Below are 27,694 nucleotides of genomic sequence, written 5' to 3' on the forward strand. Positions count from 1 at the left end.
ACATTCATCTTCTATCCGGATGAGTGTGGAGGAGGCAGGCGCGGAGCTCCTCACTGCCTGGATCAGGTAAGGTAGCACGGGGCATTTTCCGCATTCAGGCGATTCTCTTAAACACTGTCGTTCAACACAGTTCATTGATTGCTGTAGATTTAACCAGTTAGGTTGAAAGAGTTTATAGGCATTGATGATAATTTTTCAGAAGTAGGGGTATGAGTGATGGTGTGGGTGTAATTCATATGTCAGATAGTAGAAGTCTTAACCTTGAACTTTTAGTAAAACCTTCACTGGCCAGAGGGCGCCTGGGTGGCTCAATCGGTTAAAGCATCTGACTTTGGCTCAGGTCATGATCTCATGGTTTGTGAGTTCGAGCCCCACGTTGGGTGAGCTCAACCCCTGCCTCAGGGAGCACGAGCCCCGCGTCTGGTGGTGAGCCTTGCTTCAGGTGAGCCTCACTTCTCTCTCTCTCTCTCTCTGCCCCTCACTCATTTGCACCCTCTCTCTCTCTCTCAAAAAAAAAAAAAAACAACACCAAAAACCCTTTATTGACATTTATTTTATGCTGAATGTACTCCTGGCCCATAAGTTTTTTGTTTTTATCAGTTTCTTCTGGGATATCTTTTTCTTCAGTGCAGTAATCTGTTCTTTCTCAGTAAGGATCATCTCAGTGCAGCAGGAGGAGTTTAACCTGACCCTGAGCTCTGTAAATCCGGAGGCACATTTTTGGGGCCTTGTCCACCTGGATGAGCTCAATGATCAATGAATCAATATCTAACTTCTTAAGTTCAGCATTACTCAACTGTATTTTTCAGCATGGGTAGTACTATTTTGGGGCCACTGACCTGTGTCTAGTCCCACTGTCTGGCCTGAACTCCACACCATAGTCACGATGGAGTGGCACGCATTGCTTCTGTAAAGTGACACCTTTCAGGGACTTAGTGACTTTTCAGATACTTTCGATCGTCTGGGCTGTTTCATGGCTGTTCTCAAAGTGAACACAGAGATTTGAACCTCTTGATTTGCGTGATTGGTCAAGGTTTTCTGGGTCAAGAGAGTAGAGAACCATTTCCAGAGATCATCTCAGGCTACCTAAGGAGGAGTTGTAACTTATTCTTACATTCCGGTATTGATAATGACCGTCAAGTAATAAAATCAGGAAAAAGAAAGGCAGGACAGCCAGTCAGTTAGACGAGGAAACAACTGACAGTAACTTTCTGTCCCAGAGTCTGTCAAACCGGAGAGCCTTCATTCCACTCACCCCACCTGGCTATCACCAGGCTCCTGCTTCCTTGTGCTAGATGGTATTTGAAGCCAACAAATAAACTCGGTGCTTCTCCCTCTGGCATTTACTTTATGCAAAGATGTGCAAAATGACCATGGCTTTTTCTAAGAAAACAGACAAATACACAGTAGAATGGGAAGCACACAGTGCTGAAGGTTGAGGAGAGCCAGCTCTGGGCTCTGCCACTGCTGCTGGCGGCTTCTGGAAGAGTCTGGGAAGCACGAGGCTCCCTGATGCATCCGGGTCATCCACCTGGGCTCCCAAAGCCGCGCTGCACCTGCCTCCTGGAATGCTTTTCTTCTCTGTCTCCCTCTGCTGAGCTCTGTTTCTGGTAAGCCCGGGGACGGATGCTCCTTCCTTTGTGAAGGGTATCCTGATGGACTCCCCCCTGACTCCATGCTCCTTGTGGGCTCCTCTCTCTGGACTCATGAGACCATGTCTCAGCTCCTCTCTCTCCTCTCTCCTGGAGAGCACAGTCTGAGTATTGTGTCACCTGGCGAGCACTGTGCCTTGTGGTAAGTAAGATATCAACAAACACGTGAAGAATGAACAACGATTGAATGAGAAGTTGGTATTCCCAATCTGTGACTGAGCAGGCCGACGATTTTATTTCTTTTTTGGAGGGGAAAATCAGGACAGGGTTTGGCCTAGACCCGGAGGGATTTCCTAAAAGAAGAGGAGAGGGAGGAAATGAGAAACCCTCCCTTTTAGGTAAGTTTCCTGCCTAGACAATGCTCCAATCGCAGGAGGAGGGGCCTCTGAAAATGCTCACACTGGAGAAAAGCCATTTGATCGGTGACTATTTGTTCTCATTTCCTGAGTCTAAAGCGAACGTGAGCTGTTGATTGATTTAGTACTGCCTGTTGCCTTTTTCATCAGTAATGCAGACGAAGTAATTATACTTTTTGATTTTTTTACTTACATCAGCCCCAGTAATGTACTTTTGCAGATAAGGAAATATTAATTAAGAATGAAAATTGGGTCATCAAACAATAAAATTAAATAATGATGGTGTGTGAAGGACAACATGTCATCAGTGTATCAATATTGCAATCAAACTATCAAAGAAACTCCCTAATTCCCAGAAGAATTGTGCTGCGACCCAAGGCCACTTTAGGAGAAGCTTAGCCCTGTCGGGCTCCACATCTTAATGTGGCTGCTCCCCAAGTCTGTGCTGTGTCTGGAACTCTGTGGGGCCATTGGCTGTGCCCACCCCTTTGTAGGAAGTGTTTGATAGAGTCGGAGTTGGATCCTGGGCACGAGTTTGGATTCTGTCCCTGATCTTCTCTGTGGTTTTAAGCCAAACCGGGAGAGCTTATCTGCACTTTAAGTTTCCCATTTGGCAAATGAAGAAGGCACTATTTCTCTGTCAAATATTTTAAAACCTGAATACAGAAGAAACTTTAAACATAAGGGGTCATATATAGTATCGGCTGTGTTCCTGCCCTTGCAGCGGGTAATTCAGTCCCGGGTCCCCAGTGAGATTTGGCAGGGATTTCCCTTCTCCAGCCGCCTCTGTTGCCTCACTTAGTTTTATCTGCTTTCTGGTCCTTCTAAGCACTATATGGATTAGCTCAGCATAAGAAAATGTCCTCTCAAGTCTCATTCCCAGTTCTGGCAGATAACTGAACTCTGGCTTTAGGGAAGGATGATGGCTAACTTGGAAGAATTAAACTTGCCCATCTTTCTCATGTGTGTGTTAATGTATATCCATCCTTGTGGTGTCTCCCACTTTCAGACAAAAGGGGGCATCTCTCCCTCCTCTCCCTCCTCCTCTGTGCCCCGGACCACCCACCCCCGTAGGTTTCTTTTTGTTTTTGTTTCTGCCTCTTCCTCTTCCACTTTCCACCACCTGCAAGACCCAAGCCTCCCTTGCAACTGCTTTCAAACGTGCCCAGACTCTATTCTATTCTAAAAAGCACGCAAGAAAACCGGAACGCCTTTGCGTGACCTTGCTGTCTCTCTTCTAGTCTATTTATTGCCTTCCTATTGCAGCAAGACATCTCAATTTCCTCTCTCCACGTAGCCCCATAGCCCTGTGTTCTGGCTTGCCTTCTCTGTCACTGTTGAAACTGCATTCTCAGAGGTCACCACGCGTGCCCGGTGGGCCCAGTCCAGAGAGGGTTTTGTGTTAGCTTCATTCTTCTTGTTTTCTCAAGGGCATCGCTTTTCCTTCTCTCCACTTTTTCTTTCAACCTTCCGCTCTGACGTACTTCTTTGGTTACATCGTCTGCGTATGTCCTAATTGGATTTCCCAAGCTTGCCCACTGCGTAGCATGGTGGCTAAGAGTCTAAGTTGTGACATTAGCCTGCCTGTGGCTGAACTCTAACTCTGCCACCAATTAATTGCATGACATTTGGCAAGATTGTGTCTCTGGGCCTTGGTTTCCCCATCCTTAGTACGGGGGTCATAATAGGAGTACTTAGGTTTGTTGTAAGAATCAAGTGAGATGGTCTGTGTAATAGTCACCTCAATGTCTGGCACAGAGAAATAGCCAATAAACATTTATTAGCATAACAATGGACACCTAAAGCTTTGAAAATGTAACTTTTTTCTTTTAGTTTTTTTTAGTTTTTTTTCTTTGTTCTTTTATTACCCACCTTGGCAAACACAAGGCCAGACAATAAATAATTATTGATAAACAGATTTCTGGGAAGTCCAGGGAAGGAGGAACGGGAGGGGGAGGGGAGGCTGTCAAATTTGCAAGTACTATTATTCCCAGTTTTTTGTTTGTTTTGTTTTAGCAATAAATCAACAGTTTGGTTGAGAGTTTAAACCGGTCCTTTCAGGACCGATGGTGTTTGTTGAGCAGAAAGGGGCGTCAGCGTGAGAGCTCTAGCTGTTGGTGCACCAGTCAGTCACAAAGGAGCTGCTTGGCCTGGAACACAGTGTCCCATCCTTAGATTAAACGCGGCTCTAACAGCATTAGGGAAGGCAGGCCTGCAGCTGCAGCTGTGTGCGAGCCTGGAATCCGCCCATTGAGTGATGCTGCCATCTAGTGGCGCCACGGGGGAAACCACTCTGGGCAGAGCCCTTTCGTTTGGTGCAGGGGAAGAGCCCAGAACTGCAGTCCTTTCTTTACAAAGTGTGGGTGAGACTCGGAATGAGGGAAGAAAACGGGGGAAGCACAGCCAGGGGAAGGGGGAACAACATCTCAGCACAGTTTGGGAAAGTAAAGGACACAAGTAATGCTTGCAACGCCTAGGAACAATCCCGTCGGTATTCGGGGGCAATTCCCTCCCCCACCCCAATACCATCATCTAAACTTCAGTTTTCTCCCTGTGAGTCTCCATTTCCGACACTCGGTGCTGACCCGTTGTCCTGAACAGATCCTGTTTCACCGTCCCATTCCCCTTCTGCTATGTTAGGAATTCAGGGCTGGGAAAATCGAGCCGAGTCATCCCACCTGGCGACCACCCCGGAACAGCGGAGCTCAGAGTAGCCCCCGGGACTGCGCTCTGGCCGCACCTGCCGCACTTGACCACGTGACCGCCGCAGGTAAGGCCCGCTGCGCGCCGGGGTCACTCAGACTGCCCGCGGGAAGAGGTCTCTCTGGGTTCCCCGGGCCTTTCTGGAACGCCATTCGGGTCCCTGGCATTCTCTTTGTAAAAGTGAAGTGGGCAGTGTTGACCATGAAGCCAATCTTTTTTTCTTTTCACAAACTGTCAATCTCATCTATGACGAATAGGTAGACTGTAGATCATTATATCAAGTCATCAAAGAGCTTTGGGAAGGGAGGGGACTGAAGACGAGACATTGGTGCTTCACACCGAGGTGTGGACACAGCGTGTCCTTAGCTGGCGAGCACGCAGAGCGCAGTCTGGGAGCCGGACGCAGGCTTAGCGCACAGTGATGGGAAGTAGTGATGCTGACGCTGGAGCTCCGCTCTGCCACGTGGAGCTATTTGATATGCGTCGTTTACATTACTCTAAACTCCATTTCCCTCTTTTCTAACGTGGACATAATTAAACCAACTTCTCAAGATTACTGTGGAGATTAAATCAAATACGGGGAAAGCCTCTCATTTGAAAGATTGGGACTGGAGAGCTCATGGAAGAAGCTTATTACAGCAGAGAATCAGAAAAGATGATGCGCGTCTCAAATATTTCACCTTAAAATATAGCATTTCCCAGTCTTTAATGTAGGGCCATCGTCTTTTCTTTGAATCTGGATCCGCCAGCTGGCGGGTTTTGAGCTGTCTTGCATAAGGCACACGCATAATGCTTCTTCTGTGAGTTCTGGTTTTGGTTTCTTGCAGTAGAATGGGAGCTTAAGGACACCAGGGGAGACACGTGTAAAGTCACTCCTGCGCAGCGATTCAAATTCCAATAATTGTTCCGCTAAGACTCTTTGCAAACGTTTACTGTCCACACCGATTCTAAGTTCCTGTGGTTGAATCTTTCCGAAATGTTCCATTTTGCTTTCAGAGAAATAACTTCCTTTCTTTGTGTATTCTTATTTCATCAATGTCTATAATATTTCAGTGTCACCGTTACCAAAGCAAGCACAGCTGTCAGAAACTGGTTCTTGGTAAGCTTGTCAGGGCCAGTGGAGCAGAAGTTAGGTGTGAGCACCGGCAGCCACAAGCATTGGTTGGGCCTGGAGAAGACAGTTAACCTGGCTGGTTAAACAGCGCCTCCTGCAGTCTATACAAAGTACTAAATATCGTGCCCAGCATACACAGTGCCCAATAAATGGTATCTATTAATATCATTATTATCATTAATGGGGTCAGTGTTGGGAGGATTGTTAGAAATCTAACAGTTTCTTCCCCTTGTTTTACAGAAATGATCGAAGTATTTTGTAATTTTGGCCTTTATAATATATCTTTTGGTTTCACTAAGTTCAAGGATTATTGACCATAAACCTCATATTTTGAGTCAGAAGAATTTAAATATACAGAAGTTATCTGGGAGTCAGCCTAAAATACAAAGCGTTTTCTTTTTCTTCGTTTTTTTTAAAGTTTATTTATTTATTTTTGAGAGAGAGGAAGGGGCAGAGGGAGAGGGAGAGAGATACTCCGCCGCAGGTTCCGCAACAGCTCCGAGCCCGATGCGGGGCTCAGTCCCACAAACCGTGAGATCACGATCTGAGGAAAATCAAGAGTCAGACATTCAACAGACCAAGCCCCACCCCAGGCGCCCCACAAAGCAGTTTTTTGCATCACCCTAAATCTGTGTGTGTTCAGGAAGACCAGGTGACATCACAACGTGGCCATGAAGACAAGCTCCAGGGTCTCAGGAACAGCAAAAACCAGGGGACAGGGCATTAGCATGCACAGGGAGGACTTCCCGGAAGAAGAGGAATGGGCTGAAGAAAGCACACAGGGATACATGAAGCTACAAGCAGAGCCATGCTGTTGGCTTCAAAGTAGCCAGGTGGCCTCCCAGGCCCAGTCCCACTGGCCTAGGCACCTGTGCTGACCCAGCCAGCCCGCCAGAAAACCCTAATTCCTCACAGCAAAGTGTGGGGGGTGACTGGGCTTGCAGATGGAGTTAGAGCACCTAAGAAATCTCTGAATCCGGGGCGCCTGGGTGGCTCAGTCGGTTCAGTGTCTAATGTCAGCTCAGGTCATGACCTCACGGCCCGGGAGTTTCAGCCCCGCGGCAGGCTCCTTGCTGACGGCTCAGAGCCTGGAACCTGCTTCGGATTCTGTGTCTCCCTCTCTCTCTGCCCCTCCCCTGCTCACACTCCGTCTCTCTCGCCTTCAAAAATAAACAAACATTTAAAAAAAATCTCTGAATCCATATACATACTATGTTTATTCGCAGTCTGTTTAAAATGCTCCTCTCTGCCATCCAGCATTGCAATAGATGGAAATTATTCTTTTGTTTGATTGGATTGGGTGTAAAGGACTTATGTGTTGGGAAGGAGACCAGAGGGACATGACGGGCAGGAGGGAGTGCGTGTGGATGGTGGCAGCTGTAGACTCAAGAGCCGCAGAGCTCCAGGTGGGGAGGTTGGGGACCCCAAAGTCACTTTTATGTTGTTTTCTTTTCTAAGGAAACTTTTAAAGAAAAGTATACAAATCATAGCCTGCGCAGCTCGGTATGATTTTAATTCTATTGTGAAAATTTCAGTGTGCTTCATGAACATATGCGGTCAATGCCTTGTTCCCTGCGAAGACACCAACACTCTCCTGCCTCTTATACCCTCTTGGCCCCCAGCTGCTCTTCTGACTTCTGGGGTCTCTTGTGAGGTGTGTGGTATGCCAGTTCTGGGGTGATTTATGTTCTATTGTAGAGAACATACCAGTGTGTGTACCATCACGCAGTGTAAAAAACCCAGTGCCCAGGCCCTGCACACGCTGGAATTCTGATCCAGAAATTCTGGACGAGGCCTGGAGTTTTTAACAAGCACTTCAGGGGATTCTAATGTCAGAGACCCAGCCAACACTGTGGGAAATACTTCACTCTTCCTGCACCAGAGGTCAAGATGGGTCCTGATATCCTGAGAGCCTGAACTAGATCACAGTTTTTATCTTGTAATGGGGAGGTAGGGAGGCAGGATGGGCTTGCTAGCAGAGGTGGTAAGGTAGGGGTGGGGTCCTGCATGTTTTTCTTTCTTTTTAAAAATTTTTAACATTTGTTTATTTTTGAGAGAAAGAGGGACAGAGCATGAGTGGAGGAGGGGCAGAGAGAGAGGGAGACACAGAATCTGAAGCAGGCTCCAGGCTCTGAGCTGTCAGCACAGAGCCCGATGCGGGGCTCGAACTCACGAACTGCGAGATCATGACCTGAGCCAAAGCTGGACACTCAACCGACTGAGCCACCCAAGCGCCCCTCCTGTGTGTTTTTCTAACCACATACTGAATCTACCATGAAGAGCACTCACGTACTTGGCACTGCTTGAGAGCATTCTGTGACCTTAGGTTCTAGATGTGCCTATTAAGAAATGGTAGGGGGGGCACCTGGGTGTCTCAGCCTGTTAAGGACCCAACTCCTGATTTTGGCTCAGGTCATTTTATCTCCATTCCTGAGTTCAAGCCCCACGTCGGGCACTGGGCTGATAGTGTGGAGCCTGCTTAGGATTTGCTCTCTCCCTTTCTCTCTGTCCCTCCCTCGCTTGTGCTCTCTCTCTCAAAATAAATAAACTATACATATATACAAAAAGATGTGACAGGGCTGGATGCTTGGCTTCTGAAGGCTGCAGGTGTCTGGCTGGCTAAAAGCCTTACCTGCTATGCTACTTCTACAAGAGAAGTCAGCACAATGACCAGGGAGTCAGGTTTGCTTTCCTTCTCAGCAGAGAGAAGTTTTAGGTGTGATTTCCTTCTGCCCCAGAACCAGACACACCAGCTGTTTTATAACGAGGCTTGTGCCCTCCTGAGTGAGCAGCCCTCAGCTTGAGGACCTTTGCTTCTTTTAAGCTCCCCCTGCCCACGATCAGACGCTTGTTAGCTCTGATCTGGGGCATTCGGCCCAAGGGGTGGCAGGTTCTAGTGAAACAGAAGGTTATGTGCAGAAAACCACCAAAGGGAAAAAGCGAGCATGTTTTGTCGCAGTGTGAATTTTTAAATCCTTTCATTCTGGAGAAGACTGGCCGAGTAATGCTATAGTCTCTTTCTCTGAATGAAGTGATGTTCAAGGTGTGGTCCCCAGACCCGCAGCCCCCCAGCGTCACCTGGGAGCTTGTTAGGAATGTAGATTTGAGCCTGGGTGGCTCAGTTGGTTAAGCATCTGACTCGATGTCGGTTCAGGTCATGATCCCACGGTTCTTGAGATTAAGCCCTGCATCCAACTCTGCGCTGGCAGCGTGGAGCCTGCTTGGGACTGTCTCTCTCTCTCCCTCTACACTTCCCCTGCTCCTGCTCTCTCTTTCTCACTCAAAATAAATAAGTCAGCTTAAATAAAAAGAAATGTAGATTTGGGGTCCTCCTTCAGATGCACAGTATCAGGAACTCTGAGGATCCGATCTGGGAATCTGTGTTTTAACAAGTCTTCCATGTGTGATTCGCACACATGCACGTTCAGGTGTGAGAACCGCTGGGTTCATGTAATATAAAGCTTATGCAAATGTCTTTATTCAAAGACAATATTGCTAATCGGTGGGGTGATTTTTTTTTTCTGAGCTTTTATTTGAGATCCCCATTGCAGTAGTGAGGGGAGGTCTGTTGACCAGAGATGTGGAAGAAATAGAGACTAGGGGCTGGAGGTGAAGAGGTATTTCCATGGATCTCTCCAGTGTCTTCTGACCGGGAGAGCATTAAAGAAACCAGCAGGGGCCGAGGGGCAGAGATGGTGGAGAAACCAAATCCTCACGCACTTCAGGTCAGAGTCAAATGTTCCGAAGCACAGCTGTTTAACACGGCTGGGTTTTGTCAGCCGCCTGTGTTTAAATAAGTTTGCAATTCAAGTACAGTAGGTAGGGTGGCCAATATGTCCAGGTTTGCCCAGGACTTTCCTGGTCTTAGCATTTAAAATCCCATGTTCCAGGAAAGCCCTCAGGTCCAGGCTCAGTGTGTGTTTTTTCCACACTACCAGTCAGTTCTCCAATTCTCAGCAGATACTGATCAGGTGTCCTAGAATTCAATGCGATTCTGATATTATCTCCTTAGGGACAGAGTCACATCCCCAGGTTAGGGGCTCAGCCCAAGGTTGTCCCCTCTCCCTTCACTTTAGATGCCAGTTGCAAGTATGGGGTATCACCTGTGCTTGTGACCAACCAGTATATATTGGATGTTCCCACATGCCCCTCCTTGGGTTTGATGAATTTGCTAGAATGGCTCACAGAACTCAGAGAAACATTTTACTTACTGAATCATCCATCAGTTTATTTAACTCAGGAAAAGCCAGATGTAAGATGCAAATGGTGATGTTATGGGGCAAGGACATAGAGCTTCTATGCCCTCTCTGAGTGTGCAGCTCTTCCCACATCTCCACGTGTTCAACAGCCCAGAAGCTCTCTGAACTCCCCGCCTTTGGATTTTTGTAGAGGCCTCATTTTACCATGATTAAATCACCATGATTGAATAATCGGTAATTGGTTGTTGAATTCCATCTCCAGCCTCTTTGGCCTCCCTAGAGAAGGGGGTGGGACTGAAGTTTCCAACCCTCCACTTCCCGTGGCAACCAGCTTTATCCTTTGGTGAGAAAGGGCTTTCTGAAAGTAGCCTCGTTAACATGACAAAAGATGCCTCCATCACTGTAACCACTTAGGAAATTCCAAGGGTTCCAGGAGCTTTCTGCCAGGAATGGGGACAAAGGCCAAATATATATTTATTATAGATCACAATACTGCAGGGCAAACCAAGGTGACTGGTCACTCGTCGCCCTAGCTCAGTGACTGCCCATTGGAATCACTCCGTGAGTTTTAAAAATTACTGAGGCCTGAGTTGGTGATAGACTCGGTCTCTGGTACAGCCAGTGCATTAGGAGATTCAAAGTTCCTCAGGTGATTTTATTGCACCTGGGGTGGAGAACCCCTGCGGCACTTACGTTTTATTTCTCCCACTAAAAAAAATTTTTTTTAAACCAAAACAAAAATCAATGGCTCTGATGAAGTTAGACTCCTACCACATACCATATGCAAAAATCGACTCAAAATGGATCAACAATCTAAACAGAAGAGCTAAAACTGTAAAAATCTTGGAAGAAAACAGGGGTAAGTCTTCATGACTCTGGATCTGGCAATAGATTCTTACATCACTAAAAGCATGAGGAGCAACAGCCATGGAAATAGATAAATTAGACTTCGTCAAAATTGAAAGTGATGGTGCATCAAAAGACCTTGTTGAGAAAATGAAGACAACCTTCAGAGTGGGACAAAAATACTTGTTAATTGCATATCTGATGAAGGCCCAGGATCCAGAATATATTAAGAAATCTAGGGGCTCCTAGGTGGCTCAGTGGGGTAAGCGTCCCACTTCGGCTCAGGTCATGATCTCGTGGTTCATGGGTTCAAGTCCTGTGTTGGGCGGGCTCTGTGCTGACAGCTCAGAGCCTGGAGCTTGCTTCGGATTCTGTGTCTCCTTCTCTCTCTGTACCTCCCCCACACACTCTGTCTTTCTCCCTCAAAAATAAATAAACATTAAAAAAAAATCCTGACAACTCAAAAACAAGCAACCCATATAAAAAACAGGCAAAAATTTGAATAGACATTGTTCTGGAAAAGATAATGAAATCACCAACAAGTGCATAAAATGAAGCCATTAGTCATTAGGGAAGTGCTATCAAACCCACGTGGACATGCCACTTCACACCGTCTAGGATGGAAATGATGATGATGATAATGATAATAATAATCAACTGGAAAATAACAGCTGGTGATGTGGAGAAATTGGAACCCATGCACATCACTGGTAGAAATGTAAAATGGCGCAGGCACTGTGGAAAACAGCTTGGGGGTTCCTCAAAAAGTTAAGCATTGAATTACCATATGACTCAGCAATTCCACTCCTACGTAGAGACCCAGAAGAACTGAAGGCAGATACTCAAACATATACTTGTACACCAGTGTTGATAGCAGTGCTGTTCACAATAATTAGGAGGTGAATACAACCCAAGTGTCTATCAGCAATGATACGAATGGATCAACAAACGTGGTATATCCATCTAGGCATACCTCTAAGATATTGTGGGTCAGGTTTCAGAACACTGCGATAAAGCGAATATCACAATAAAGTAAGTCAAATGAATTTTTTGGATTCCCAGTGCATATAAAAATTGTGTTTACACTATACTGTAGTCTGTTAAGTGTGCAATAGCATTATGTCTAACAAAATGCACATATTAATTAAAAAGATACTTTATTGGTAAGAAATGCTAACCATCATCTGTGTTTTCAGCAAGTCATAATCACTGATCATAGATCACCAGAAGGAATATAGTTAATAATGAAAACATTTGGGATATTGCAAGAATCACCAAATACGACACAGAGACACGAAGTGAACAAATACTATTGGAAAAATGGTGCCACTAGAGTTCCTTGACACAGGGTTGTCACAAGTCTTCAATGTATAAAAAACTCAGTATCTGTGAACTGCAGTAAAGCAAAGTGCAATAAACTGAGGTATGCCTGGAATGGACTATTACGCAGACGTAAGAAGGAATGACATGCCAATAAATGCTATTAAATGGATGAACCTCAGAAACATTTATACCAAAAGAGAAAAAGCTAGACACAAAAAGTTACAGTATTGTATGATTCTATATAAAATACCCAGAATAGGTAAATCCATAGGGACAGAAGGTATAAAAACGGTTTCCAGGGGCTGCAAGTGAGGGCAGCATGGGGAATGACTTCATCATGGGAATGGGGTTTTCTTTTTGGGGTGACGAGAAAGTTTTAGGACCAGATAGAGGTGGTGGTTGTACAACATTGTTAAAATAGTTAATTGTATGTTACATGGATTTCACCTCTCTAAAAAAACACAACAGTTCACTCTTAAGTACAAAATACAATTGAAACTGATCTCTTTAGCAGTCAACATCCTGCACAGCTGGCCTTTAACTACTTTCTGTTGCCTTCTCTTTTGCACTCTCCTATTTTAATTGTTTTTACCACTACTGCCATGACACTAACTACACGGAACCCCTCTGCAATCCCAATGTGTCAAACATGCTCCTGCCTCTCCTTTATTTTTATTTCTTTGTGTTTTTTGCTGTTAATTTTGGGCTTTGTTAACCAACTTTATAAAGTATTTTTTGCCAGATTCATTATTGTTATATTGGTTTTTTAAAGTTTATTTATTTATTGAGAGAGAGAGAGAGAGGAAGGAGCAGAGAGAGGGAGAGAGAGAGTCCCAAGCAAGCTCTGCACTGTCAGCACAGAACACGATGTGGAGCTCCGTCTCCTGAACCATGAGATCATGATCTGAGCCAAAATCAAGAGTTGGACACTTAACCGACTGAGCCACCCAGGCACCCCTTACATATATATGTATTTATTTAAGTTTTTTTAAATTTACTTATTCAAAATATAATTTATTGTCCAGTTAGCTAACATACAGTGTATACACTGTGCCCTTGGCTTCGGGAGTAGATTCCCATGATCCATCGCTTACATAAACACCCAGGGCTCATCCCAACCAGTGCCCTCCTCAATGTCCATCACCCATTTCCCCCACCCCCCCACTCCCATATTGTTTTTTAATTGAAATATAATTAACATACAATGTTATATTAGTTTCAGTATGCAACACAGTCACTTGACAATTGTATACATTGCTCGGTGCTCAGCACGAATGTAAGCGTCGTCACCACGTCTCATATGCCATCATTACAGTATTACTGATGTATTCCGTGTGCTGTGTGCCTCGCCTCTAAAGCCCAGCCACATGCAGTGGGGGTCTTTACCAGCTGTTCCAGCCCACAGCCTTCCCTTGACTCCTGTGGCTCTTAACTTTACATCTTGGCCCTCAAAGTGTGGTCCTCGTACCAGGAACAATGGCGCCCCCCCCAGGAGATTATAAGAAAGGCAGCATCTGAAACCTTCACTGAGTGAATCTGCGTTTCAACAAGATCCTCTCCTGATTCTAGTGCACATTAAAATCTGAGAAGCACTGGTTTATACTAGTTCAGACTAGTTTATACTGTTTATACTAGTACACCTCAAATCAGGCTGTAGATCAGAATCACTTTGTGAGCTATATTTATTATATATATATATTTATTATATATATAATGCTTATTTTTGAGAGGGAAAGAGCAAAAATGTGAGTGGGCAGAGGAGCAGAGGCGGGGGGGGGGCGGGGACAGAGGATCTGAAGCAGGCTCCTTGCTGACAGCAGTGAGCCTGATGTGTGGCTCGAACTCACAAACCATGAGGTCATGACCTGAGCTTAAGTCAGACACTTGACTGAGTCACCCAGCTACCCCTACAATATATTTTTTAAATAATATATACCCATGGTAAAATTACAAATATTGTAGCTATAAAAAAAAAGTATGAATAAGTAAGTCTTCTTCCTACCCTATTTGCTCAGATTTCTACCCCTAGAGACAATTTTTGTTAAATTTTCTTGGGTTTTCTTCCCTGTTCTCTTTACATGCAAGCATATATATATATATATATATATATATATATATTCCCTTTCTCCTGTTCTTTTAACACAAACAGTAGCATACTGATTTTCACCTTTCACTCAATAGCATGTTTTGGAAGTCATTTTAGCATAGGTAGATCTGCCCAATATTCTTTTTCTCCTTCCAAAAAATGATGTCTATTAACATATATTACCTACATAGATTTTTCTTTTAAGTGTTTTATAGTGTTTTTTGCCCAATATTCTTTTAAATGACTGCATAGTAGTTACCCTGTAGTTGTATAGCTGTAATATATATGTGTAACTTATTTATGAAATAGTTACAACTATTAAAGGACATTACATTACCAAGGTCATTCATTACAAAGTGGTAGTGTGTATCCGGTGTTTATGTGTTTGAAAGTCTGATGGATCAGTGTATCGGCAGGATGCAAGGGTCACTGAAAGATATGTACATTTCAAAATTGTAAGAGATGATATCCAGATCCCCTCTAAAATGCAGTACCAATGTACATTCTTGAGGAAACTTTTTTTTTTAATGTTTATTTATTTTTGAGAGACAAAGAGAGACAGAGCATGAGTCGGGGGAGGGGCAGAGAGAGAGAGGGAGAAACGGAAACCGAAGCAGGTTCCAGGCTCTGAGCTGTCAGCACAGAGCCCAACATGAGGCTCGAACTCACAAATGGTAAAATCATGACCTGAGCTGAAGCCGGATGCTTAACTGACTGAGCCACCCAGGCGTCCTTTGGGAAACTTTAAAAAACACAAAGTTTCAGGCTATTTCTTACTTTAACTCGTGAGGATCTGTGCGGGGCCAGAGTCTTTATTTCATCTCTTTGGAGATTCTGATACGAGGGGGCTCTGGGATGGAATGGGAACCAGGAGACAGCCCATCGGGATGCTTCCGCTGCATTTCTTCCTGCTCTTTATCTTTCCATGGGACTGTCCCATCTCCTCAGCAAGGGGATTGGTTCCTGAGGACAAGCCTCGGGGTTGTTACTTCTGTGTCCTTACCCTGGCATAGTGCTTTGTATGGCATTGCCTGTTGAGGACAAGGCTTGGAGGAGTGTGTGTGGCTCGTATGACAATTCTTGGTGTTTTTTCTTTTAGTCCCATGGACCAAACACAGAGAAGAATCCTGAGCGAGCCCCTGCTGATCCCCCCCGCCCCACCTAAGAAGAAAAGGACGTCTATGGTGTCTTTCTTTTCCAAGGTCTGTCACCACAGCTTGTACACAGACGTCCCTCCCCACCAGCCACTTTGTAAAGTGTGCTCGCCTGGTCTGAATTAGTTCCAGCGGCTCCGCTGATGCTCCTTCTGACAAAACGCTTGATGACATTTCTTATAACTCTGCAGAATGTTTGCAGGAGAACAAGATGAGCTGGGAAGAATTTAGCTTGCTGCACGCTTAATGATAATAAAAATATAGAATGCAGTGCAATCAATATTGAGAAATAGCGATGAAACTTGGTGATCAGCAAAATACCCAATAGGGCTGTGGGTCCAGCCTCTAGCCCCTCGCTACTAAGGCTTTTTCTTGGATCTTGTCTGGATCTTGCATTGTCCTTGGCTCTGACTCCAGCACATGTCGCTACGTGTGTGAGGCATAGAACACTGGGGCCTTCCTGGAGTGGGAATCGTACGTTCGCTTAGAGTTTCATCCTTGAAGTAGATTCCTGTGTCAACCATACAGTGTTCCCCAATTTGCATTATTTATGCATTTCTTTTCCTCACCTTTTTAAAATTTTTTTTTAACGTTTTATTTATTTCTAGGAGAGAGAGAGACAGTGTGAGCAGGGGAGGGTCAGAGAGAGAGGGAGTCACAGACTCTGAAACAGGCTCCAGGCTCTGAGCTGGCAGTCAGCACAGAGCCCGACGCGGGGCCCGAACCCATGAACCGTGAGATCATGACCTAAGCAAAAGTCGGACGCTTAACCGACTAAGCCACCCAGGTGCCCCTTCTTTTCCTCATCTTAATTGCTCAGATGCATGCATTCTGGGGATGGGACATCCCTCAGGTGCCCTGAAATGTTGGTAGATGTGCTTTGCTAGCTGAGTCAAGTGCTGTTGAGAGGCTGAGGGGGATGAGTGCCGAGCACGAACCCTTGGACTTAGTGGGGCCGTCATCCTGACCCCAGAAGGTTCAAGGGATCATGGAGAGAGGAATCGGAGAAAACCAGTATAGACATATCTTTCAAAGTGTTCAGCTCTGAAGTACAGCAGAATAATGGGAAGAGCTGGAGGAGAAAGAAGGGTCAGGGAAACTCTTTCCTTTGAGATGGAAGCAGTACGGCATTCCTTGTCCCGTGGAGGGTCCCTGTTCTCAGCTCACAGCAATTGCCCAAAGCCCCCTTTCTTCTGAGCTCTAGCACACCCTCAGTGGTGCTAGGGCACCTGCCACAATCCCCCCAACCTACCTCAACACCAGCCCTGCATTATTTTTCTCTGCCTATTTCCTCTTTCATCCATTTTCTTCACTGTGTAGATCACACCAATATATTTCCAGCAAAAATCAGGACAAAGAAGGGCTAAATCGAGCAGGCAACACAGATTTTCTTTAGAGGGAGGGCTTGGGCTAGGGTGGGTCTGACTCTGAACATTCTCCAAATCAATACACTTTTGGCTTACTACCCAGGTCTCTTGGACACTGAGTCTCCAGAAGCAGGAGCCTCTGAAGAACGTGGTTTTCATCTTGGCAGAAAGAGCCCAGGACCCCAATGCTAAAAAGCGTCACATGGCAATGAGAGGCCTGGGAGCGATGGCCTCAGAGACCCCTGACAAGGTAGGAGAAGATGGTGCCCAGCCAACTTGATGGCCTGAAGTCCCCAGTCATGGGAGATGGCACCTCATGTACTGATTACCTACTGCTGTGTGACAGATCACCGCGCACCTGGCGGTCATCATCTTGCAGTTTCCTTGGGTCAGGAGTTTAGGCACAGCTTACCCGGGTCCTCCGCTCAAGATCTCATGTGGCTATAGTCAAGGTGGGCCAGACTGCATTTCTGTCTGACGTTTGGGCTCCTCATCCAAGCTTGTGTGGCTGTTGGAAGAATTCAGTCCCTTCCAGTTGTAGGATCAAGGTCCCTGCCTTCTTGCTGGCTGGCCACCTCAGCTCCTGAGGCTGTCCTCTCACTGTCTGTGAGCTTACTTCTCCAAGGCCAGCAGGAAAGCCTCTAGCACCCATGACTTCTAGGATGGAATCCCACGTAATGTAACGTAACCATGGGAATGACATCCTGTCATCATTGTTATAGTCTGTAGGCTGGAAGTAAGTCACTGGTTCCTTCCACACTCAAGGGAAGGAGATTGTACAAGGGTGTGACTCATTTGCAGTTATTGGAGGGTTGTCACACCTCAGTACTATCAGCCTTGGGAAACAGGGCTGCAGATGGGATTAACACATACCTGGACATCGCCCTCTTGGGCGAGTTTAATTTATTTTTGAATAATTTTGCTTGTTTGGTAGGTGTTTTCCCCACCTCTGCCTTTAGCATCTATCAACTTCCGTGACCATTCTATCTCATGCTCTATAAAAGTACCCACTATGCTCTGGATGCCTAGGTCACCCAGCCCATGCCACTCCTTGATGTGCCCTTGCTGGCCTCGTCTGCTCAAAGGCCAAGCTCCAGATCGCTCTTTCTGTTCTTCTTCCAAGACTGAGCTGACTCTTGGGTCAGGTTAATGGAAGCATTTGTACTGCAATAAGAGTTGTGGCTGCTCTTTTTAAAAAATTTTTTTAAACATTTATTCATTTTTGAGAGACAGAGAGAGACAGAGCTCCAGCGGGAAAGGAGCAGAGAGAGAGGGAGACACAGAGTCTGAAGCAGGCTCCACGCTCTGAGCTGTCAGTACAGAACCCGATGTGGGGCTTGAACTTACTGACTGTGAGATCATGATCTGAACTGAAGTCAGACACTTAACTGACTGAGCCACCCAGATGCCCCAGAGTTGTGGCTGTTCCTGAAAAAACCATGCTTTCAGTCCAAGTCCTTGGTTATTGGAAGATTAGAAGTGGGATTGCTTTTCAACTCACTGGGAGCAATTCCTAGATTACTAGACTATTAATGCTTTTCAAACCTTGATAACAGGTGAAAAAATATAAGACAATTGTCCTAGACTTGCTGGTGCATGGACTGTATGACCCTGTGAGTGCTGACGTCATCCATGAGAGTCTGAAGACTCTGACCATCATCCTGGGCAAGTTCCAGGGGAAAAGTTTGGGCTCTTTCTTCATAGACATCACTCTTCAGACCAGGACTTTACTAGATGATGTAAGCGAGACAATTCAGATTTCTGGGTTATTGAAGCCGAAGTGGGATTAGAAACGTGAGCCCTGGGTATGTCGCTCAGAGAACATGGTCTCTATTATTAACTTATTAATTAAGAAACCATATTAAGAGACTAGTATTGTACTAGGGGTTAAGGAAGACATATAAAGAAGTATAGCATTCCGTCACTACCCCTTGAGGAGTTTTTGTTCCTATGGAGGAATGAATATATGCCCGTGAGGATAGAGTTGATGATAGCACTGCCAACATGTATTTGGTGCTCTCTTATGAATGTGACGATAACCATAGTCAGCTGTTAGCGAGCCCTGACAGTGTGCCAGGCATGGAGCTTGGCAATTTTCATGGGTTATCTCCGATAATCTTCTTAATTGCCCTGTGAGGTAGGCACCATTAATATCTTCATTTTATAAACATGGAAAACACGGCACAGAGAGGTTAGGTAACTTGCCCAAGGTTCACAGAGCCAGCAAGTGGATATTAAACCAGGCCCTCTGATTACATGACCTGTGCTCTTCGTGGCCAGGTGACAAGGTAGATTAAGCAGAAAGTACACTGTTTAGTCTGGAGCTGTGGGGATTCTGAGATACTGCAGTTAACTCTCTCTGTCTCCTCTCTCTCTCTCTCTGTCTCTCTCTCTCTGACTCCAACAGAAAGATAGTACCTGTAGAACAGGAAACAGACCTTTTATTTACTCACAGAGCACTTTGCAAAAGCTCCCACACCTAACACTCCAGATGAACCTGCACCACATGACAGGAAGAAAAATCTTGAAATTATGAAATTTAAAGTTTATATAGCAGCTTCTGGCACATTTGCCTTTCCTTCCACTAGGAGAGACAGAAAGATGGAGAGACCTTTGCTCTGGAATGTAAACCAGTTATCTCTGGGAAAGGAAGGTCTCTACTTTACTTCCCTGGAATGTAAACAGATACCTCCGGGGAGATGTCTCTAAATCTCTCTGGAGGTGCTATCTTAATTTCAGGACTTGTGCATCATGCAATCATTTTTTTAATACCCAAGTTGGCCATAATTTGTTTAAAGTTCACGTATTTATTTTGACAGAGAGAGAGAAAGAGAATGCATAAGCAGGGGAGGGGCAGAGAGAGGCGGGAGAGAGAGGATCTCAAGCAGGCTCCACACTGTCAGCGCAAAAGCCTGACGTGGGGCTCGAACTCACAAACTGTGAGATAATGACCTGAGCCAAGATCCAGAATTAGACACTTAACTGACTAAGCCACCCAGGTGCCCCCCATCTTGACTGTAATTTTTTATCAGAAAGCCCTGGATGTGTAGAAACCTAGAAATACTCATGGAGAGTTGTTTCCTGATCATTTATATGTAGACTACCACTCTTGTCTACCTGCCTTATGCCAGGAGTGTGTGCGTTCTCATCAGATGATTGTCAGGCCCCTAGAGGACAAGGCACCCATCTTACATGTCTTGTACATCTTACAGCATTAGGGTAGTGTTGAATTGAATTACACACACACACACACACACACACACCTGGTAGAACAGTGAGGAAAGTGCAACACTAAAGCAATTTCTGTAAGTGTCACACATGCTATTTTTTAATACTTCATGAAATGATCAGTGGTCATTGATCTTGCTGAGTGTCTGTGACCCCCCAGTTCTATGTGCTTCTTGTCCCTGAAGAGGCCCAGCTCAGCCCTGTTCCCTCTGGTTTACCTGGAGCTTCCATGGGACTAGGTAACATTGATATAACATCCCTTTGCCAACAGCCAGGAGACTGTGTACTTCCCTGATTCTTTGTCATCTGACAGTGTGACTTCTGAGCAAGTCACGGAAATGTCCTGAACTTTGGTCTCCTCATTGAGAAAAGGGAGATACTTGGACTAGACTGATCATCTTGGAGAGCAAGAAAGGACTGAACTCACTGACATAGTCCCAGGCCAAGAAAGGACTGAACCCAGTGACACACCTCTGGGGACAAATCAGCCAACTGAACTAAAAGCAGGGAGAGGTGGCAGGGTGGCAGAGAAGACACGCACTTGTTATTTCTCCTACAGGAGGGGAAACTCAGACCAAAAGCAAAGAGAGATGCCCTTGCAGAAGCACTGGGAATAATCAACAGGAGATGGGTTGAATGAATTACAATGCAGCCACCCCAAAATTCCTTTAGGTAGCGACATGGAAAGGGTTCCCAGATAGATTGTTTGGTGAAAAATCAAGGTACATAACAGTGGCATGGTGTGCTTCCATTTGTGTAAAAATGTGAAGAAGGACTATGTAATGTATATTTTATTCTGGTTTGTTCCTAATTTTCTGGAGGGCGACACACAAAATTTATAGCTTTGTTCACTCATGGGAGGGAAAATTAGTGGCAGGCAGAAAGGGCTAGGAAGGAGACTTACTTTATATACTATAAATATACTTTATATATATATTTATATAGTTATATATATATAACTATTTGGTTATTTTGAATTTTGAACCATATAAATGTATTCTACTGACAAAACATTAACTAATAAAGAAAGGAGCTGGGAAGCTGGGATTAGCATAGAGATCCCCCAGTCTCGTCTTGTCTGCCAGAGAAGACGCTCACTGAGGACTCAACCCGTCTCCTCTCTGTCCCTCATCTCAGCCAGCTAAACGCTTTAGACTGAATCTGGTGACCCATCTCCTACCATGCAACAAAGATTGATGGCTGTGTTGTTCTCTGATGCTCTCTCTTTTTTTCAGTAATGACCTGGGCTTTGTTGTTTTCTTTACTGGGACCCACAGGAGAATGACAACTTGAGATATTCAGCCTTTATCCTCTTTGGGCAATTGGCGGACTTCGTTGGGTGGAAATGGAAGAAATTTTTCACCGGTCAGGTTAAGCAGACCCAAGATTCCCTCCTGATACATTTACAGGACAGAAACCCCCAGGTGGCCAAGGTAAGTCTGTGATTCTCCAACCAAGTGCATGAAAGCTTTGTGTCATTCATCAAGGGGGCTTTGGTGCTGCCCTGTTGGGATGCTAGATCCTGTGTACCCGCCAGTTGAGTTACACTGTACTCGCTTGGGCCAGTGTGTCCACGTGAATCCTTTGAAAGGCGTGTGCTCAGTGAATCATCCCTCTCTGAGCCAGAGTGCTGTTTTCCAGGGTGCCTCGCTGGCTCAGTGAGTGGAGTATGCAACTCTTGATCTCAGGGTCATGAGTTCAAGCCCCACGTTGGGTGTAGAGACTACTTAAAAATAAAATATTTTTTTAAAAAAAGTGTTATTTTCCATTTGCTGCTCTCCCACCTGCCCAGTAGCAACACCTGTCAATGCTAGATAAACTCACGTTAGTGGAGAGTGGGGGCAGAGAGGCACAGGTTTAGTCTCCGGGTCAGTAGCCCCCATAACAACGATATTAATTCAGGCCAATTAGCTTCTCTCGCTGTACCTGGTATAGATTTTCCACCCCTGGCTTCTCACCCCCTGTAGAGTTTTTGTTTTATTCTTGGAGAAAATATGTCCTAACAAGGTTGGATCAACTTCAGGCCTGCTTTGGAATGGGGGAGTGTTTCAAAACCACTGGGGGCAAAAGTTTCCTCCAAACACTTGTCTTCTTTAACATGGGAGACATAGAGACAGAGAGAGATATCAAACTTAGGAATCCAGAACTACTTTTGATGGGACAATGATAAGGGCCGTGGTAAACTATAAAGTTATGTTTTCCCCACCAGCCCCAAAATATACACATGGCCGCTTTATAAGCAAAATCCTTCAAGGCTGATGTCTTCTATCCAAGTAGACAGGCTCTTAACCAGGCTCGACCCTGCTTAGCTTCTGAGATCAGACGAAACGGGGCATGTTCTGGGTGGTATGGCCTGATTAACAAGATAAAGTTGAGGTCTTTGAACTTTTTTAGAAGTTACTTTAATACCCTCCGTAGCCCCCAGACCGTGGATTGGGTACAGTGCTCTTCCTTGCTTGGATTATAGAACTCTAATGTTTTTGACAATAAGATGGTAATACTATTTTTCTCAGGCTTGCAAAACAACATTTCGAGCCTGTTCTCCATATCTGAAAGAAAGGAAGGAATACAGCTTCCAGAGTGAAGAAGATCAAAGGAACCCTAAACTCAGCCGGCAGCTGGTGAGTTAGAGAGGGTAGCAGAGAATTCTCCCAGAGGTCCCTGCCCTCCTGGTGTCAACCCGGAAGGCAGACAGCCACACGAGGGAGTCACTCCCCATAAAATGATTCAGGCCAATTACGTTTCGGTTGTAACTGACCCGTCATGCAACGTCAGTGACAAAACGCCCAGAGGATTATGCACAAAATCTATTGGCACTTCCGCTTTAGATCGTTAGGCAATGATCCGATCTCTGAGAATCTGAAGATTGATCCTCTTCAGGCTCTGTGCTTGACAACTTTCTACTCCTTCTAGAGTCAAGGAGGTGTACTGAATCCATCCCTCACGTGCACTTTTGCTGATTTCTTTCAGAGCCACTATCATCCAGAGCTCCTGCAGTTCCTCTATGCAAATAAGATTCTGTAAACACAGAGCAGCAGGGAAATTGTTCCAGTGAGCACCTTGCAGGAGGGCTGAGAGTCCCCCTCTTTTAACTCTTCCGGATGCTTCTGCCTGCCTCTTGTGATTGTAATAGAAAACGATGCTGGGAGAACAATTGATGGCAATTGCATGGAATTGTATAATTATATCCCAAGCAAACTCTAAATTGCTTCTATATATCTCATTTTCTCCCCATACACATTTGATGAGAAGGTACACGCTTTCTTTAAAACATTTAAAGTATATGTAGATTCAGTGCTTATTTCTCAGCTTTTTCCTTCTTATCTCTGTCACCTCTCATTTTATTTTATTTTAATTTAATTTTATTTTTTTTAATGTTTTATTTATTTCTAGGAGAGAGAGAGAGAGAGAGAGAGAGACAGCGTGAGCAGGGGAGGGTCAGAGAGAGAGGGAGTCACAGACTGAAACAGGCTCCAGGCTCTGAGCTGGCAGTCAGCACAGAGCCCGACGCGGGGCTCGAACCCACGAACCGCGAGATCATGACCTAAGCGAAAGCCGGACGCTTAAGTGACTAAGCCACCCAGGCGCCCCACCTCTCTTTTATTTTTAATTTTATTTTTAATTTCTGAGCCTTAGGAGAGTATTACCTGAAGTATTTTTTTAATCTGCTACTGACACTTTGTTATTGATACCTTTTGTTGGCAAGATCTATTTAACGTTGGCCAAGGGACCCAGAAAGGGGTTTGGAGGGTAACTTTAGCTTCTCCTAATCTTCAGCGGTCTTTGCCTCCAGATCATCCCAAACATGAATTAATAAAGAGAAAAAAAGATCTATAAAGCATGGGTTAAAAAACCACTGGCTAGTAGTAATGTATGGAATAATAAGGAACATTTGTTGAGAACATTTGTTGGACCCTAAGCACTTTGCAAGTATTATTTCATACTCACACAGCCCTATGAGAAAGGTACTGTTATTATCTTTTTTTTTATAAGTGGGAAAAATAAGGCACAGGGAAATTAAGTAGCTTGCCCAAGGTGACCCAGTGAATGGATGGAGCCAGAATTCAAATCTGTATGGACAGACTTCTGGAACATGTATTTAATCACAGTGTGATTCTGTCTCAATATGGAATAATTAACAGATGGTTAGAAATAAAACAAACAAAACAAAACCAAAACATATTTGAAAAAACTCCCTCAGCTGCTGCTCTGTTGAACTCAGTTAACTTTTGCTTTTATATGTACTAAGCACACATTTTTATTAATTAAATTTGTGATCTAAGTGTATATTTTGACTTGTCGCCTCTTGGCTAATTATGTCAATTTTGGTGATCAATTCCAGTCTTATGAGTGATCACATGGCTCTTGTAAAAAGTTTCAAGAAAAATCTCGTAGCCCCTCTAACATTCCCTCCGACCAGTTTGCCTCCCAAGCTTCTCCTATAGAAATTCTGGTATTACCACTGAGCTTGGCCTTCAGAACATACTGGACAACTCTGTCCAGTTTGGGAAATGGAAAATGTAAGACGGTAATAAATGCTGCAGAAGGGTCTTGATGTCATTCTGCAAACCAGGAATGCCATCTTCTGCTCCAGCTCTCCAGAGTCAGGGTCTCGTAACACAGAGGCGGGCTGAGGTGTCTCCAGGAGAGGCAGGACATGGCAGATGGCAGAAGGGGAGTTGGAGCTACGCACGAATGGGTTTTCTGTCTCCCTGTTTTGAAGCTGGGGTACATGACCTGGGAGCTCTTGGGAGTGACACAGGCCCAGGGAGTGACATAGGCCCAGGAGCAGGAGGGATGGCTCTCAGCTGAGAGCCTTCTCCCTTCCCAGATGTTGGCCTGTTTGTAACTATATTGCAAGGTCTGTTCAGAATTTGATGCAGTGATCAGTAGCGGCCTGAGAAATAAATACATTTTGCTAACAATGCAAAAAGGTGGAAGTAGAGTGAGGCAGGCAGGGTATGTGCTGGAGAGCAGAACTATCTATGTCCTTAATGCCCGTTAGTTGATTAAAATTGTGGAAGATGCTGTTGAATTGACTTTCAGATTTGTGGTTGACTGTTCCTCTGGTGGGCCTCCAAAGAATCATGCCTCCTGATATTCACGCCCCATGTAGACCTCTCCCCCTGAATCTGGGCTGGCTTTGTGACCCGCTTTCCCCATTAGGATGTGCTGAAAATAACCACTGTACCAATTTTAAGCTACTTTTTAAGAGCTTCCTTTTTTGTGCTCCGGGTGAAGCCAGCTGCCATGTAAGAAGTCAGATTACCAGGAACAAAGAAGAATGTCTGAGATCATCATTTTGGAGGGAAAAACCAAGCTAACCACATGCGATGCCATGTGGAGGAGAGCTGAGGAACTCAACCTACCATGAAGTCTGAGGTCCAGACAAATGATACAAGTTGGCCGTTCCAGCCAGTCCCCAGGTGTTCAAGCCACCCCACCTGATGCCACGTGGCAAAGAGATGAGCTATCTCCACGAAGCCCATCCCAAATTGCAGAATCGTAAGCAAGTTAATCAAATCATTGTTGTTTTAACTCACTAACTTTTGGAATAGTTTCTCTCTCAGCAATAAGTAACCAAAAGCAATTCCTTATCATTCATTTGTCTTTTGGCCAGTTTTGTTTTGCTCTTGATAAGTCCTCTTCGAGCTTAAACTACATTTCTAGAAGGTAATCATGGAGTTCCATGGTGAAAGCAGGGATGCCTTGCTTTTGTACCACAAGCCATGCCTGTTTGCCTTTTTGTATCTCACCGTATGTATCACAGCACCTAGCACATAGCAGATGATCAAGAAATATTTGCTGAATGACTAAATAGTTCCAAATTATAGTGGGAAGAGAGTCCAAACTAGTTTGCTATTCTGGGCTCTCAGCCATGGGTTCACACTCTTCCCTTCCAGCTTTTTCTTCTGTTACTTTTTTTCTTTAGTCAAGATTTGCTCCTCTCTCTTCTCTAAACACTTCTTGGTCTCTTATACTCCTTCGCCTTTGCTCAGTCTATTCTTTTTGCTTCAAATTCCCTCCCTTGCCTAGCCATGCATACTTACACACACACACACACACACACACACACACACACACACACACACACACACTTCATATGTATATCTTATGCCTCCTCTAAGACTGATCAATGCCTGATCCCCTCAATCAGATGCGAGTTCAGCTCGAATCTCTGAACTCCCAGAGCATTCTAACAATCTTAGCCACTTGACATGTTTTATCTCATTTGCAAAGTTTTACCTACATGTCTTTTCACCCCGTTAGATTGAAGCTGCAGAAGAAAGGATCCGATCGTGTATAGCTTTGTAACTGTCACATGACCTCAAAGGCACCCAGGAGGTGCTTAGTAATTAAATGTTGATTGGGGAGAAAAAAGTCAGAAAGTTATCTGAAGCTACTACTCTATCAGAGAAGCCCATTTTGACAAATAAGGGGCCTCATTTCTCTCCTCATAACCAAACTGCAGGTTCCCTTTATGCTCATATCTTTAAAGTATCCCTTTTGCCATAAGATGCCTATTAATTTGCCAGTCTAGAGGTAATGCTTTGACATTTCTTATTTTTAAACACTAGGTATAGAACAGTTGAGTGAATTAAAGGAAGAAAAAGGAATGTTCTAGTACTATCACGCTAAGTGGTCAAGGGAGAGGTATGCATAAAACTTGGTCCCTGCTTTCAGGTTGTTCACGACATGGATCTTTCTTAAAGGGATGGAGAAAGGAGAGGAAGGATAAGGAAGTTGAGAATCTAACAGGTGATTGGTACCCATACTCAGTGTCAACAGAATCCAGTGGAATTCCAGTCCATAGAGTAATTAATGCTTCACACGAGTGAATAAAAAACACTCGGGTGTGTTGTATAAAGAGAGAAAGAGCAGCTGTGTAGGACAGCTAGCAGATAGTGCTAGAAATAAGGCAGATACGTATCTGTGCTTTTCTGCGTTTTCCAAGTTTTCTGCAATAAGCCATGCATTACTTTTGTAATTCCAGAACACATGCAAAAACGCTCTTTCAAATAAAAATGAAATGCTTATTGGTGTGTATTGTGGTCTGCTTTGGAAAGACTGGGGTGGTTATTGCTTATTCGTGTTTACCTTTGGCCTTTTGTGTCATTTTTGTTTTAGCCTATTGATAACAAATAAAATGGCTTATGGTTGATTATCATTGTATTTATGTTACTGAATTTACATTCTTTCAGTCTGACCATAGTAGAGTAAGTCTTTCATTCCTGTATTTATATATGTGCTAAATGTTCTTAGAAAAACTTTGGATTCTAATTTTTTTAATGTTTATTTATTTATTTATTTATTTTTTAATATTTTTATTTATTTCTAGGAGAGAAAGAGAGAGAAAGACAGCATGAGCAGGGGAGGGTCAGAGAGAGAGGGAGATACAGACTCTGAAATAGGCTCCAGGCTCTGAGCTGGCAGTCAGCACAGAGCCCGACACGGGGCTTGAACCCACGAACCGCGAGATCATGACCTAGCGAAAGTCGGATGCTAATGTTTATTTATTTTTGAGAGATAGAGAGACAGAGAGACACGCACAGAGAGAGAGGGAGAGAGACAGAATGTGAGCAGGGGAGGGTCAGAAAGAGAGGGAGACACAGAATCCGAAGCAGGCTCCAGGCTCCGAGCTGCCAGCACAGAGCCCGATGCAGGG

General features: G+C 44.7%; 1 protein-coding gene across 5 annotated transcripts; it reads left to right on the forward strand.

Moving 5' to 3' along the window:
* Positions 1-17: 17 nt before the first annotated feature.
* On the forward strand, positions 18-27,201 carry MRO (maestro). Of its 5 annotated transcripts, none has more exons than XM_039228804.1 (8): positions 18-66; positions 4,649-4,778; positions 15,379-15,481; positions 16,904-17,050; positions 18,357-18,539; positions 21,306-21,461; positions 22,542-22,649; positions 25,274-27,201. In XM_039228804.1, exons 3-8 carry the CDS (start codon positions 15,383-15,385, stop codon positions 25,400-25,402), a joined length of 822 nt encoding a protein of 273 aa, XP_039084735.1. In that variant the 5' UTR covers positions 18-66; positions 4,649-4,778; positions 15,379-15,382; the 3' UTR covers positions 25,403-27,201. The 5 variants fall into 5 exon arrangements, with proteins under 5 accessions (XP_039084735.1, XP_039084739.1, XP_039084737.1 ...); XM_039228808.1 differs by having other exon boundaries at positions 25,270-25,340; XM_039228806.1 differs by lacking the exon at positions 25,274-27,201 and adding an exon at positions 22,999-23,282.
* Positions 27,202-27,694: the final 493 nt, after the last annotated feature.

The sequence above is a fragment of the Hyaena hyaena genome, unplaced genomic scaffold (assembly GCF_003009895.1).
Source record: "Hyaena hyaena isolate Hyena2069 unplaced genomic scaffold, ASM300989v1 scaffold_33, whole genome shotgun sequence".
Classification (NCBI taxonomy): Eukaryota; Metazoa; Chordata; class Mammalia; order Carnivora; family Hyaenidae; genus Hyaena; species Hyaena hyaena.